The sequence below is a fragment of the Tubulanus polymorphus genome, chromosome 5 (assembly GCF_964204645.1).
Source record: "Tubulanus polymorphus chromosome 5, tnTubPoly1.2, whole genome shotgun sequence".
In the NCBI taxonomy this organism is placed as follows: Eukaryota; Metazoa; Nemertea; class Palaeonemertea; order Tubulaniformes; family Tubulanidae; genus Tubulanus; species Tubulanus polymorphus.
In genome coordinates, this window is record NC_134029.1 from 18,797,946 (window position 1) to 18,810,205 (window position 12,260).

At 37.1% G+C, this 12,260-nt stretch overlaps 1 protein-coding gene across 1 annotated transcript; it reads left to right on the top strand.

The window, feature by feature from the left end:
* The first annotated feature begins 59 nt into the window (after positions 1 to 59).
* On the top strand, positions 60 to 11,340 carry LOC141906286 (uncharacterized). The gene is made up of 9 exons (XM_074795531.1): positions 60 to 125; positions 1,313 to 1,575; positions 1,677 to 1,837; positions 2,115 to 2,283; positions 2,713 to 2,904; positions 6,386 to 6,598; positions 7,053 to 7,213; positions 7,740 to 7,908; positions 8,487 to 11,340. The coding sequence occupies exons 2-9, from the start codon at positions 1,327 to 1,329 to the stop codon at positions 8,709 to 8,711; spliced, it is 1,539 nt and encodes a 512-aa protein (XP_074651632.1). The 5' UTR covers positions 60 to 125; positions 1,313 to 1,326; the 3' UTR covers positions 8,712 to 11,340.
* Positions 11,341 to 12,260: the final 920 nt, after the last annotated feature.

A 12,260-nucleotide genomic window follows, 5' to 3' on the forward strand; every position in this document is an offset into this window, starting at 1 on the left:
ACGGTCTGGCGGGAAATCGACCAATGGGCGCTTGTTTTGGCGGCATAACTCATCGGGATAACTCGGTCTGCATAAGTAGCGTGTATGTGCGGGCTCCGTGCTTTGAATATACGCGGATATAGAAGGTATGTTTACATTCAAATATATCTGTATGATTTATATTTACGAATTTATCCAGTTAATGCGACATCGTTCTGAAAATATTCTAATTATTAGCGAGGAGTTTATGTCGTATTTCGGTGTTGTTCTTCATTAGAAAGCGTTTCTGCGCAGCGTTGATCTCACTTGTCGAATCTCTTAGCGCTGTGTGCATGCATTAGATATGGCGGCCGTGTGTATGTATGTATGAACTCGAAGAAAAAAATTCTTACGAATTCATTTTTCGTCGATCGACAAAACATTTCGAGATAGCCATTTCGTATGGTTTCTGTATATGATTAAAAATGTATATTGAGCAGGTTCTCGAAGTTCGTTTTTTGCCTGTGAAACCGATGCAAAATGCCAGGTTGGCGCTACACTACGAGGTTGGCATATGGCTGCGTAGTATACAAGGCACCCTGTACGTTTTACATAGGAAGCCAGAGCCCTATCCTGGTGTACTAGACGCGTATAAAAGCATAGCGGATGGTGCGCTTGTCACAAAATCTTTCCTAAACATTTCTATTTTCGAATGTTAATCGAAATATGGTTAGGCGACGTTTAGATCACGCATATTAAGGGGGACTTTCATTCATGCGAAGTAGAAATGATGTCGACAAGGTGAATTTGAGGGTCATCAAAGACAAAATGTCGGTTGTAGGCAAATGAACTACCGTCGTATACTACTCACTACTACGTTGTAGTGTAACGCATAAAACATTTTAATGGACTGTCACTTTTTGCTACCAATCTTTTTCAAGCCATACGATTGCAAAGATAATTTTATGGTACGGTAATAATGATTATACTATGTATGAATATATTTCTATCGAAAAGTTTAATTTTTATCAATAGCCTATTCAATTTATCTATTTTAACCACAAAATGTGGCTGTTATTATTTCTATTTTGTAGAGTGTGGACAAGGACCATTGATTGAATTAGTCTTATGATTTTTGATAAATCCATAAATGATTAAAAATTGACAAAAAGTCATTCAATTTTCAAATTTCGTCATTAAATCTGATTTTGTATCTTGCAATCAAATAATCTTTCACAGAAAATGCGATTGATAGGCCTATCATTCAATTAGCCTTGAATAGAAAATAAATCGATTCAAAATTTAAGTTTTACGAATATACTGCTATTTACATATGTAGCCTATCTTTTTTTAGATACGACTCCTAATATGGCTTCAATGGGAATGGATCCTGTTGCCGTGATGCAGATGCAGATGCAGATGAGACAGCAAGCGGGTAATGTTACTACTGCTGCTGCTACTGCTGCGGTTAGTTCTGGATCTAGTAAAAAACCAAGAGGGAAGATGACACCGTATGCGTGCTTTGTTAAGGTGATCCGTGCTGAGCATAAGAAAAAGCACCCGACTGAACATATCGTATTTGCTGAATTCTCTAAGAAATGCGCGGAAAAGTGGTCGGTAAGTGCAACGTAATTCCGTGGTCCTTTTTGGTTCAAGACTTCGCTATTAGATAAGACGTCACATTCTCAAAAATATTATCATTTTCTTCTCCTTTGCAGCAAATGAATGAAAAGGAAAAGAAACGATTTCAAGAAATGTCGTTGAAAGACAAAGAGCGCTACGAACGCGAAATGGCCGAATATGAACCGCCCGCAGGGGAAGCACCGAAGCCGAAGAAGAAAAAAAGGACCAAAGATCCGAACGCCCCAAAACGAGCGCTGTAAGAAATCAACTAGTTATTTAGATTTGAATTATCTACTCGTTCTTTTGCCTGTTCGAAACAAGTTGGGGGGGGGGCACATGGTTTTAAGCATCAGTAAACATCTTCCCAGTTCTTGCCAACTCGGAGCAGCGATATTAGTCAGAAAAAAGGATAAGAAAAATGAGATTATTATTTTGTTTTTATCAGAGTAAATAAAAAAAGTTTGATTTGGGCATGTTGTACTAAGCCACAACTGCCCCTGAAATATCCATCATAAACACGGTTTTAATTTCAGGTCGGCGTTCATGTGGTTTTGCAAAGACGCGCGCAAGGATGTTAAAGAGGCGAGTCCTGAACTGCGAATGGGCGAAATCGCCAAGGTTCTTTCGGTCAAGTGGAAAGAATGTCCAAATCGAGAAATCTACGAAAAACAGGCTGACGAAGATAAACAAAGATACGCAGAAGTAAGTCGATCACTCAAAAATTTCCGTTGTTGGTTGAACTATTACCATTGTGTAAACAGTAAACTTCTGATTATCTTCTTGCTTCCCTTGTGACCAGTTCCTTTTCGTTGGTTAGTTTTGATGGTCTAAACTGAACATATTAATTATTATGACCAATTTATGGAAAAAATCTGATTTGGTATTCAGAAGCGTATAATTGAGAGTTGAAACAATTTCAATCATCAAATCACCATCCCTCCTAACAACTTGTTTGCATTGCATGCTCGATGAATGAAGGCTTGGATATAACAGAACTATATAATAATTGCGGTTCAGATATGGATTATGGCTTGTTTGAAAGACAATTGCATCAGATATTTCTAACAATGTTGCAATGTTTTTTTTTATTCGCCGGTATATATCGCTATTAACGATCTCATTGTTTTACAGGCGATGAAAGTTTACAAAAGCCAAAAAGCAACCGGAAAAACGAAACCGATGATCGTCGGTAATCAGCAAAATCATCAAATTGCCGCGATGATTCCACAACAACAACAGCAGCTACACCACAAACAACAAGGTGGCGCTGAATCTGAGGAATCAGACGAATCTGGCTCTGAAGATGATGATGAGGACGATGAGGCTTAGGATGGTGTAGTCTGCTACCATTGTTGGTTGTCTTTGATCGTTGGCTGCCGTCTGAATGAGCCGCCGATAATCCAAGTTTTGTACAGCAATTGTTAATCCGAGTGTCCAAACACCTTCGATTGATACATCGAACGGATCTGCATTTCAAACAAACGACTTTTCAATGTTTTTATTTTTGAAAACATTTTAAGTTGTCACGTTTCTTCCATTTAAGGCCTATATAGGCGCGGACCTATGTATTGTGTGTGTACGTACGTTGACGCTTATTGTTGTTAATTGATTCTTCGATCGAATTGAGAATTTTCTTGTTGTTTCATTATTTGTAAAATGTTGATTAGAAAGAGAGCTATTATGATGATTTTTGATTTGTCTAACGTGTAAAAGTTGTTAAGTATATCGATGTAACATGAAAATAAAGTATATACCTAGTGTAGATCTAGCTTGCAACTGATATACGTGTATTTTTGTGTGTTGCGAATGATGACAGCTTCATCGCTATTCTCTATTGTAAATATTTCGTGAAATTAATTTGTTTAGTCATACTGAAATGAGTTTATCTCTTTGACGAATGATACGTTGAAAAATGTGCAATGTTTCATAGGTCGCTGAAAAATGTCATAATGTAACATTAATGTACCTGTGATGTGCGGATCTGGTTCATTTTCTGCTCAATTTCAGACTGGCTCAGCAGTTGCTTGAGCAGTATTTGATTGAAATAAAGAAAGAGTAATTCATCAAATACTGAATACCGCCCATTGAAGTTAATTGTGTAGCATTAGAGATTCATGTAAGAAAAGTTTTTGGCAATACCGTTAAACACTAACTCAATGTATGGTATATCATATTCTGTGCTTTTTGCTGTAGTTTAGTGAGGTTGCAGAATGGCTTGTTTCATTCATGTGATTGTAAAAAAAATCCCCATTGCAACAACAACATATTTTTGGTGGTTGTTGGAGCTTGTCAATTGTAAGATATGGTAACATTCATTAGTAAGGGAATTGGGACTAGTTCTGTTTGGTAAGTAAAGTGTAAGAACTCAACTTGATGAGATTGGAACTAAAATTAATCAGTGGTATCAAGTAGACTGCCAAGTGATATGGCGATTCAAGAAGGAAAGATAGTTGTGTATTCATCTGTAAATAGTCAATGAATGTCACTGTATGATAACTTCGAATGTTGTTACAGAAAAACATTTTATCTACTATATTAACATTGTATTTGATATGAATGACCCCTGTCATTAAATAAAATACATAGATTCATTTAATTTTTGATTAATTGTAGTATATTAGAAATATGCTTCCGTACCACTAGTCTTGGCGCACTTTGTTTTTCTTTGAAATATCGTTAATTACTAATTACTACTAGGAATTCAAAAATACGTCCAGGAATTGTTATGATTTTGATATGATTTTATTTTCCAGTCTAATGAGTATTAAACATCCACATTGATTGATTAAATTGATGGTCTTAATTGAACCTAGTTGAAAACGTTAATATGTTTTAGCAAAGTATATTCTTTTATGTGTAGTTCAATATTATTTTCTATCATCAAAGAAAATGAAAGCTATTGAATAAAAAAAAACTATTACGCTGAAAACGTCTTTATTAGTTAAGGGAAATTGGTCAGTTTTAAATCAAAAATGGGCCCCGTTTTGCGCCGTCTGCCGGTAGGTCAGCCAAACTCAAAACATTCGGTAGATGGCAGCACTGTGTAGATAATGGCGATCCTTCATTGACCGTACAATAAGATATCTAGCTAATGTTTGCCGCCTAATTTCACCATCAAGAAATCTCCGCGGGTAAGGTTTATCTAAACGATCGAATTCGTTGCGAATCGTAGACGACTATGACGGCCAGTTTTAGTCGATGCATTCGTGAATTCGCTTCAAATCGCCTTTCAAATTCGGGTGTTTTAAAAGTTCGATCCTCGTCGGTTTTTTCATTCTTTCTTCTCTTCAATTTTATTGTGTAAATAAAGGCTCATCTCGTCGAAGCAATCGTGTCGTCGATTGAGTGCGACTTAATTGGCTTTTGGTTGCCGTAATTGCAATTTGCCTTGAATATTGTCTCTCATTGTTGAAGTTAAGATCCCTATTTGTATATTAAACTGTATAGAGATAGAATAGAATACATTTAAGTAATGTATTTTTAGTTCCGAAATGAATTTCCAGATGGCGCTTTCCATCAGGGAAATATTTGATTACATTGTATTCTATTTTTCTACATATTGAAACAATGTAACGACTAAATCTCTCAACTGTTGGCACAGGTAAAATCAATGAAATCTTCCACAACCCAGAAATACCTTATGGTTTTGTGTTTCAGCTTATTTATATGATCAGAATGTCTTTGGTTCTTTGTTATCAAAAAATATTTTATTAGAAACACACATTTCGTTTAGATGATATTCATTTAATAACATATTCAGAAATGATTAACTTTACACTTGTTATACAAGCACTATCATCTCAGACCCGATATGAATTTGGTTAAGTGCCATTCTTAAACTTACGTGCACAAGAAATGGTGAGATCATAGATTATGCTACATAATTTCAATTCGTGTACTGCTATCTTTTTGAGCCCGGCTACTTAATGTATGCAGGATTTTGGTTTTGATTTCGATAATGAGCCTAAAGCTCATTTCAAAAAGCTAGATATTTTTCAAGACTTTGTCTAGCAACCTCACAGTGGATCTCAATGAATTCAGAGAAATTTGGATATATTATGGAGCAATCATCCACCAGCACCCAGTTCCTAAGTGGTCATTTAGGCCTGTAAAGGTTCAAATTTTTTGGGAGTCCATTATCTCAAGGTTTGAATTGTTATGTCGCGCAATTCACGATTTTTACTAGTAAGCATTCTTCCTTGCCCGAGCTGCCATGTTTGTTTTGAAAATAAAGAGCCATGAGATCTATTCGATATCAGGCAAATGAAATAATAGTGAGAATGTTAAATCAGTCTAAAACGCTCGCAGGAGTGAAAGGCGCATTGAAATATACCTTGGTCCCTCAAGCGATGTGTTAAAATCTTAAGCTCAAAACCCATATTTTGTTCATCATCAAAGCTATTTGATTAAACTGGTTTCAGTTAACAAACATTTTTTGACGTTACATCAACCCTTTAATGACTTAAAATTTTACCTAATAGACTTAAAAGGAAAGCGCAGTGATTATTTCATTGTACTGCGCTATATAGAAAAAAATATTATTAAAATATTTGGAATGAACTAATTTTAACTGAGTGGTTAAATTTTATTGACAACTTTGGACTTGATTCAAGCATATACAGAATCCAGCTCCATTCAAATTCTAGGGCACATAAATTCCAACGAAAATACAATTATCTCAAAATGTATGTTTGGTTCCAAGTAGTACTTACGATTTTGTACCAAATTAAAAATGAGATGTTTTTTTTTCCGATTTCAGGAAATTTGTGTTTTCTAGCATTGTCGTACTTACGAATAACAACAGTGTGTGGCCATGATGATGCAAATGCCAATGAACCCTATGGTAGCTCCCGGGCCCGCTCCTGGACCGCCTGCGGGCGCAAACAAAAAACCGAAGGGCAAAATGACTCCTTACGCCTGTTTTGTGAAAGTTATCCGGGCTGAACACAAGAAGAAACACCCCAATGAACATATCGTTTTTGCTGAGTTTTCGAAAAAATGTGCAGAGAAGTGGTCGGTAAGTGTAATCATGGACGTATAAACTAGATCTAGTTTATACGTCCAATGTGTAATAGAACGTAAACAGTAAAATCTTTATGAGAACTATTCGTCAAAATGTTTTATGTTATTTAACTTTTCCTGACCCCTTAATTCGGAGATGCCTTCCGTAATTGGGATATGATAGTAATGCAGATTCTAGCTCAAAATTCTCTACTTTATAAACTTTTTGTATTCAGGAATGACTGATCTGTAATGGGGACCCTGTTACATTAGGCTATAGAAAGTTGAGACTATTCTCAGTCTGGATTATAGTTGTTTCATCCACTATGTAAATTAAAAAAGACAATTGTTATTTTTGTTCTGACGTTTCGGGAGTATTACTTCCACCCATCTTCAGAGATTATTTATACATTAGGCTATCTTCTGAACTTAATAATTGACGTTGCGTATGGACATTCTCTTCGTTTTAGCAAATGACCGACAAGGAGAAGCGACGATTTCAGGAGATGTCGTTAAACGACAAAGAGCGTTACGAGCGCGAAATGGCTGGCTACGAACCGCAACCCGGTGAAAAACCGAAGCGAACAAAGAAGAAGAGAACAAAGGATCCAAACGCTCCCAAACGAGCCCTGTAAGTTTTGAGTCGCGGCTGGTGCACTGTCGACTACGGTGGTCGCGCTAAACGTCCCAAAGCATTGGGTAATTCTCGGTGCTATTTTTTCCTGAGCAAAATTCTGCCCTGTTTTCCTGCAAAGGTTGCAGATGATACCAGTGCGTAAAAGATAAATGAATTGCCCTAAGACTTATTGCTGTATATAGAAGTATACTACAGTATTCAGTATTTGGGCATGCGTCTGGTAGGAAACAACAAATGTATTTCAACATGCTAGTTAGGTAGCGTTTTAAAACGGAAATACAGTACAATGTTTGGCTGCGCCGTGCACCATGTATTTCTATGTATAGGCACCCTTTTGAAATCTCTGACTGCCATGCATAACAATGAATAGACATGGTCAGTCGAATTTGGGAGGACTTGAAGACTCAAAAAATTACTTAAGGGCTGTTGAGGCCAGGGGTTTTATGAAAAGAAAAAAAAAATAAATTATCTGAATCGGGCTTAAGTTTATTTTCTCTCATTGATTTACTATTCTATTCAGCTCCGCGTTCATGTGGTTTTGTAAGGACGCTCGTAAAGACGTGAAAGAGGTCAGTCCCGAATTGCGTATGGGCGAAATAGCGAAGGTGCTGTCGGTGAAATGGAAAACCTGTCCGAACAAGGAGTACTACGAGAAACAATCGGATGAAGACAAACAGCGATACGCGAATGTAAGTTCTCGCTGCTTTCAACTCTAGTTTCGAAAGATGGCTGGTATCAATTGAGACGAAACATCAACATAGTTGTTCTTAACCCTTTCAGCGCATCAACACCGCAGTGCGGTGTATAAATCGGTACTGAACTTTGCTAGAACAACACATTGATGTTATTAGAAACTTGTTATTATCTTTACGAAAGATGGCTACACATGTCAAACTTGTTGAAATAGTAGTAACTAACGACCCGCACTAAACTAGTGGTATACCCGCTAAACGAGGTATTCGGGTGGACTTGTTAAAATTATCTCCAGCATTTAAGGGTAATATTTAGGGCCAAATTCGGTTTTTCTATCTAGTCGACTAGTGATCGGTACCAATAGCCGAATGCACGTAATTTCCAAACTATTGCCGAAATATAGTTTCGACTAACTGAAATTCGGTTTCACTTAGTTTAACTAACTGCCTTCTCCTTGGCTGCACTGAAAGGGTTTAATTTTGCGGGTTTAAGTCTGTTCATTTGTAATAATGAATGTCGGAAGGGGTGGTTCCAGATTGAAGATTGAAAATCAAAATTCATCAATATTTTCCAGGCAATGCGGATATACAAAAGCCAAAAAGCTGGCAAACCGCTGCCGGCGACGACGATTCCTCCCCAACAACCGACGGTGATGCCGATGATGGCGCCGATGTCACAACAGCTTCAGCCGCCGCCGCAGCCGCATCATCACCTGCAACCGGCGAAGGGTCCCGACGAATCGGAGTCGGAATCGGACGAATCCGGCTCCGAGGACGACGACGACGACGACGAAGCCTAAATATCTAGAGATAGACTGTGAATGCATTTGATTGCCAATTCAACTGGTAGTACATGTAATAATAATTATCATGGATCTGCGTTTGTACTGTTGTAAAGATTAAAAACACAAAAAAACCATTCTTAGCTCATTCTTCCATAGGTGTATCTAACTAAGCTATTATTATTATTATTATCATCATAATGATTATTATTATTATTATTATTATTATTTAAGTTTACAATTCTTCGGTTGTTGACGGATTGTATTTTGTGTAATGCTGGGTATTACTTCATTGAATACTGAATGGGTTAATTCGGAGATAACGTTAAGAGGTGTGCCGGCTGCTAATCCGTGTTGCGGTGTTTTGATAATCGCGATACCAGCGAAATGATTAGCGAAAAACGGAAGAAACATCGGAATGTACTGATTACGAACGACAATTTTATGCATGGCCCATTTTCTAATTAAGTATATCGCGTGTTGTAATAGTGCCGAGGTTTTTGGTTATATTGTCTTTTTTAACCGATTGTCTTACTCTTCTATCGCTTAATAGTGCTAAGATTGGCGCAAAAAATCGAATATTTCGGGTTGGCGGTGTATAATGGATATGTAATAATGTCGAATCTAAATCGAACATAGATTATAGCGTGTATATTTCTGAAACCAGTAGTAGCTAGTGAGTTAAGGCACAGTTCTCGAAAAGGAATTCGGTCGAATCTACCCCTAATTTGGCGATGGTCGATGCCGGATTCGGTGAATTCGAATCAGGTAAACGTGTTGTAATTGCGTAATTACCCCTGATTCTCGATTCAGTACTCGGATGAAAGATTCGTTAATAGTAGTCCCGACGCGACATCTATTGCTGGTTTAAAAACCGTATACATGTACATATGTAATGTGCGTACATAATAGCTTTTATGTATTGTTTCATTCGAAACGGAACAGAGCTGCCAACTGTTGCCGATTTTTTCGAGAACATGTCCCGAATTTGAATCGTTTCTTACTCGCTTATCACGTCGATAGAAGTTACCTCGGTCGTGTTTTGTTCAGATGGTTGGCAGCGTTCCTGTTTTCGTTTCTCGTCGAGAGACCGAACGATACTTCGATGAAAAAAAATTCGAAAGTAAGTTTAATCGCTGTGCCATATCATCATAATATTTAGGTTTGTATTTTACAAAAAAAATAAAAAATGGTTGTATGGTAAGCTTTATTCTCGATGTTGTCAATTCATCCATCGATGATTATGGTCATAATTGTAAATGTATAATTTGGTGTGGGGTATATATCGGTCGGGGCTTTCCCCGCTCGCCGCAGCCTCTTCGATAGAGATTATTTCCTCGTTCAGTTATGCTACGGCGCAACAACAAAAAACTCGGATCGGAAAAAAAAAACCGCTTTAAAAGTCGGCTTCGTTCTGTTGAACTCTTGTCGGGATGGAAGAACGAATATCTAGCGCGGTTCACATTTAGGTTTCACTCGAATGTTCGTCGGAAAAGTGTTGAATTATCCGTGTCGATTTTCGTTGAAATTTTTGTTAATATTCTGTTTCGATTTGAGATCGTCACAGTTTACTATATGACAAATTTATCGTATAACCAATGCCTGCGTATTGACTTTGATGAAAAGACTTAAAAACGAATCGGTGATTTTTACCAGAGCTCTAGATACGCAGTAGACCCGACCTTCCAGAAAACGTCGGTTGTCTGCAATGACGCTGTATCTAGAACCTCGTTGTTTTCAAGACTTTCCAGAAAAAGATGGATGGTTTCGTAGATTCCCGTAGTACCATCCTCCCTGGCAGGGATTCAAATCGATGGCATCGCTGGTCTCTGGTCACGGCGCGAAACTCCGCTACACTTGAGGACCGGGTGCCGAGGAGGTTGTCTTTTCTGGAACGGCCGGGTCATGCAGTTTTTCACCGATTAGCGAATATACAGGATACACTTGTGTTAGATATTTACGAATTGTAGTCGTGATCGCTTTTACATATCGAAAATTGCTTCTTTTTTTTTTCTTAGTCGAATCACCAGCAGATAAAATGGCCAAGTACCATTAGGTATATATATATATAAATTATTGATTGAAGTCGACGTACCTGTTCCGAAGAAGAAACGCGTATGGATTATTTACATAACAATATCGCCCATCCGACAGTTCAGTTCAACTTGTAAATATATCCCTTGTACGTAACCTTAGAAAGAAAAGTGTTCAACTAATTCCAGTTTCGTTAAGTTTTCTCTGGTCGCTAATCAATCGAAAAACAGTAACAACGCGATGTTTTTTTTTTTACCAGGTTTCAGTTCCTTTTCTCTTCTCGAATTTTGCTTCCTTTTTTTTCGCTCGTCGAAAAAAATCGCACTTTTTTACGTAACCATCGTTTGTAGTTAAGTTTTGGAAAAGCAGTGAATGCGCGAAAAATTCAGGATCAATCCATGGATAAATCTATCGGAATTCATTTATGTAAAGTTTTTTGTGACTATTTTTTGAAGAAAAAAAATGCTGTATAAATGTATTTTTTTTTGGTTTGCTGATTATTTGCTTGGAAATACATGCTCATTTTAACATCCAGGCTCTTTGTATAGTGTGTATGTTTTAGCAAGAATATATTCTTTTATGTGTAGGTCAGAAAAATTTTGTATCATCAAAATTAAAAAAGCATTTTAATCACAAACAAAACATTAGTTTTTAGTTGGTCTCGTGAACGGATGCGTAAGCCAGGAATGTTGTGCTGTTTTCTGTGTATAGTTAAGTCGTTACTTCCCATCACGGTTCATAGCAGTCCTTGAATGTCTGTTAGAGTTTTGAAATGGGAATCCTGAAATCATTGTCATGGTCCTTGAATGGCATCAAGTCATTAGTTATTGTCCGCAGATCCAAGATACAGCTCTTAAAATCTGATTAGACCTGGATTCATGGCAACAATACGTCCTGGAATCGGAGTCCTTGAAAAACCCTTGAAAGTCATTAAATGAGATAGGTCACGAAATGAATCCTGGTTATAGAACTGGTAATTTCATTGAATTTGAGTTAGATTGGACAAATTTGTTCACTGAAAAAAGTTGCGGGCACTGGCATCAAAAAGGATGACTTCATAACGGACTTGGACTGTAGTTATTCAGACGCTTTAAACTTACCAAAGTGTAAGGATACATTCGATTCCATTACAGTAAAACCTCCCATAATGAACATAATGAAAATTTCATTTAGTTCATTTCCGATTAAGTTAACCTGTAAAGTTATACTGTATTTCAGAAATTAAAAGATAATTTCATTTCATGGGAATAGAATAGATGTGTGCCTTGAAACATCCAGACTGGTTGCTGTCACTGAAATACACGTGTCAATCTGCTGCCTGGACCATCTTAATTTCCATACGTTAATCATTTTCTTAAAATATATTCATTGTCTAGGGCTATAAACACACTTGATCGGACATAAAATTCACTACAAATGACAGGAATTATAGTCATTTTTCACCATGATTGCTTCCAGTTAACACTCGCACTTATGTTTTATAAAATTAGACAATCTAGAACAAAAACCTCCCTGATTGCCGCTGATAGATAT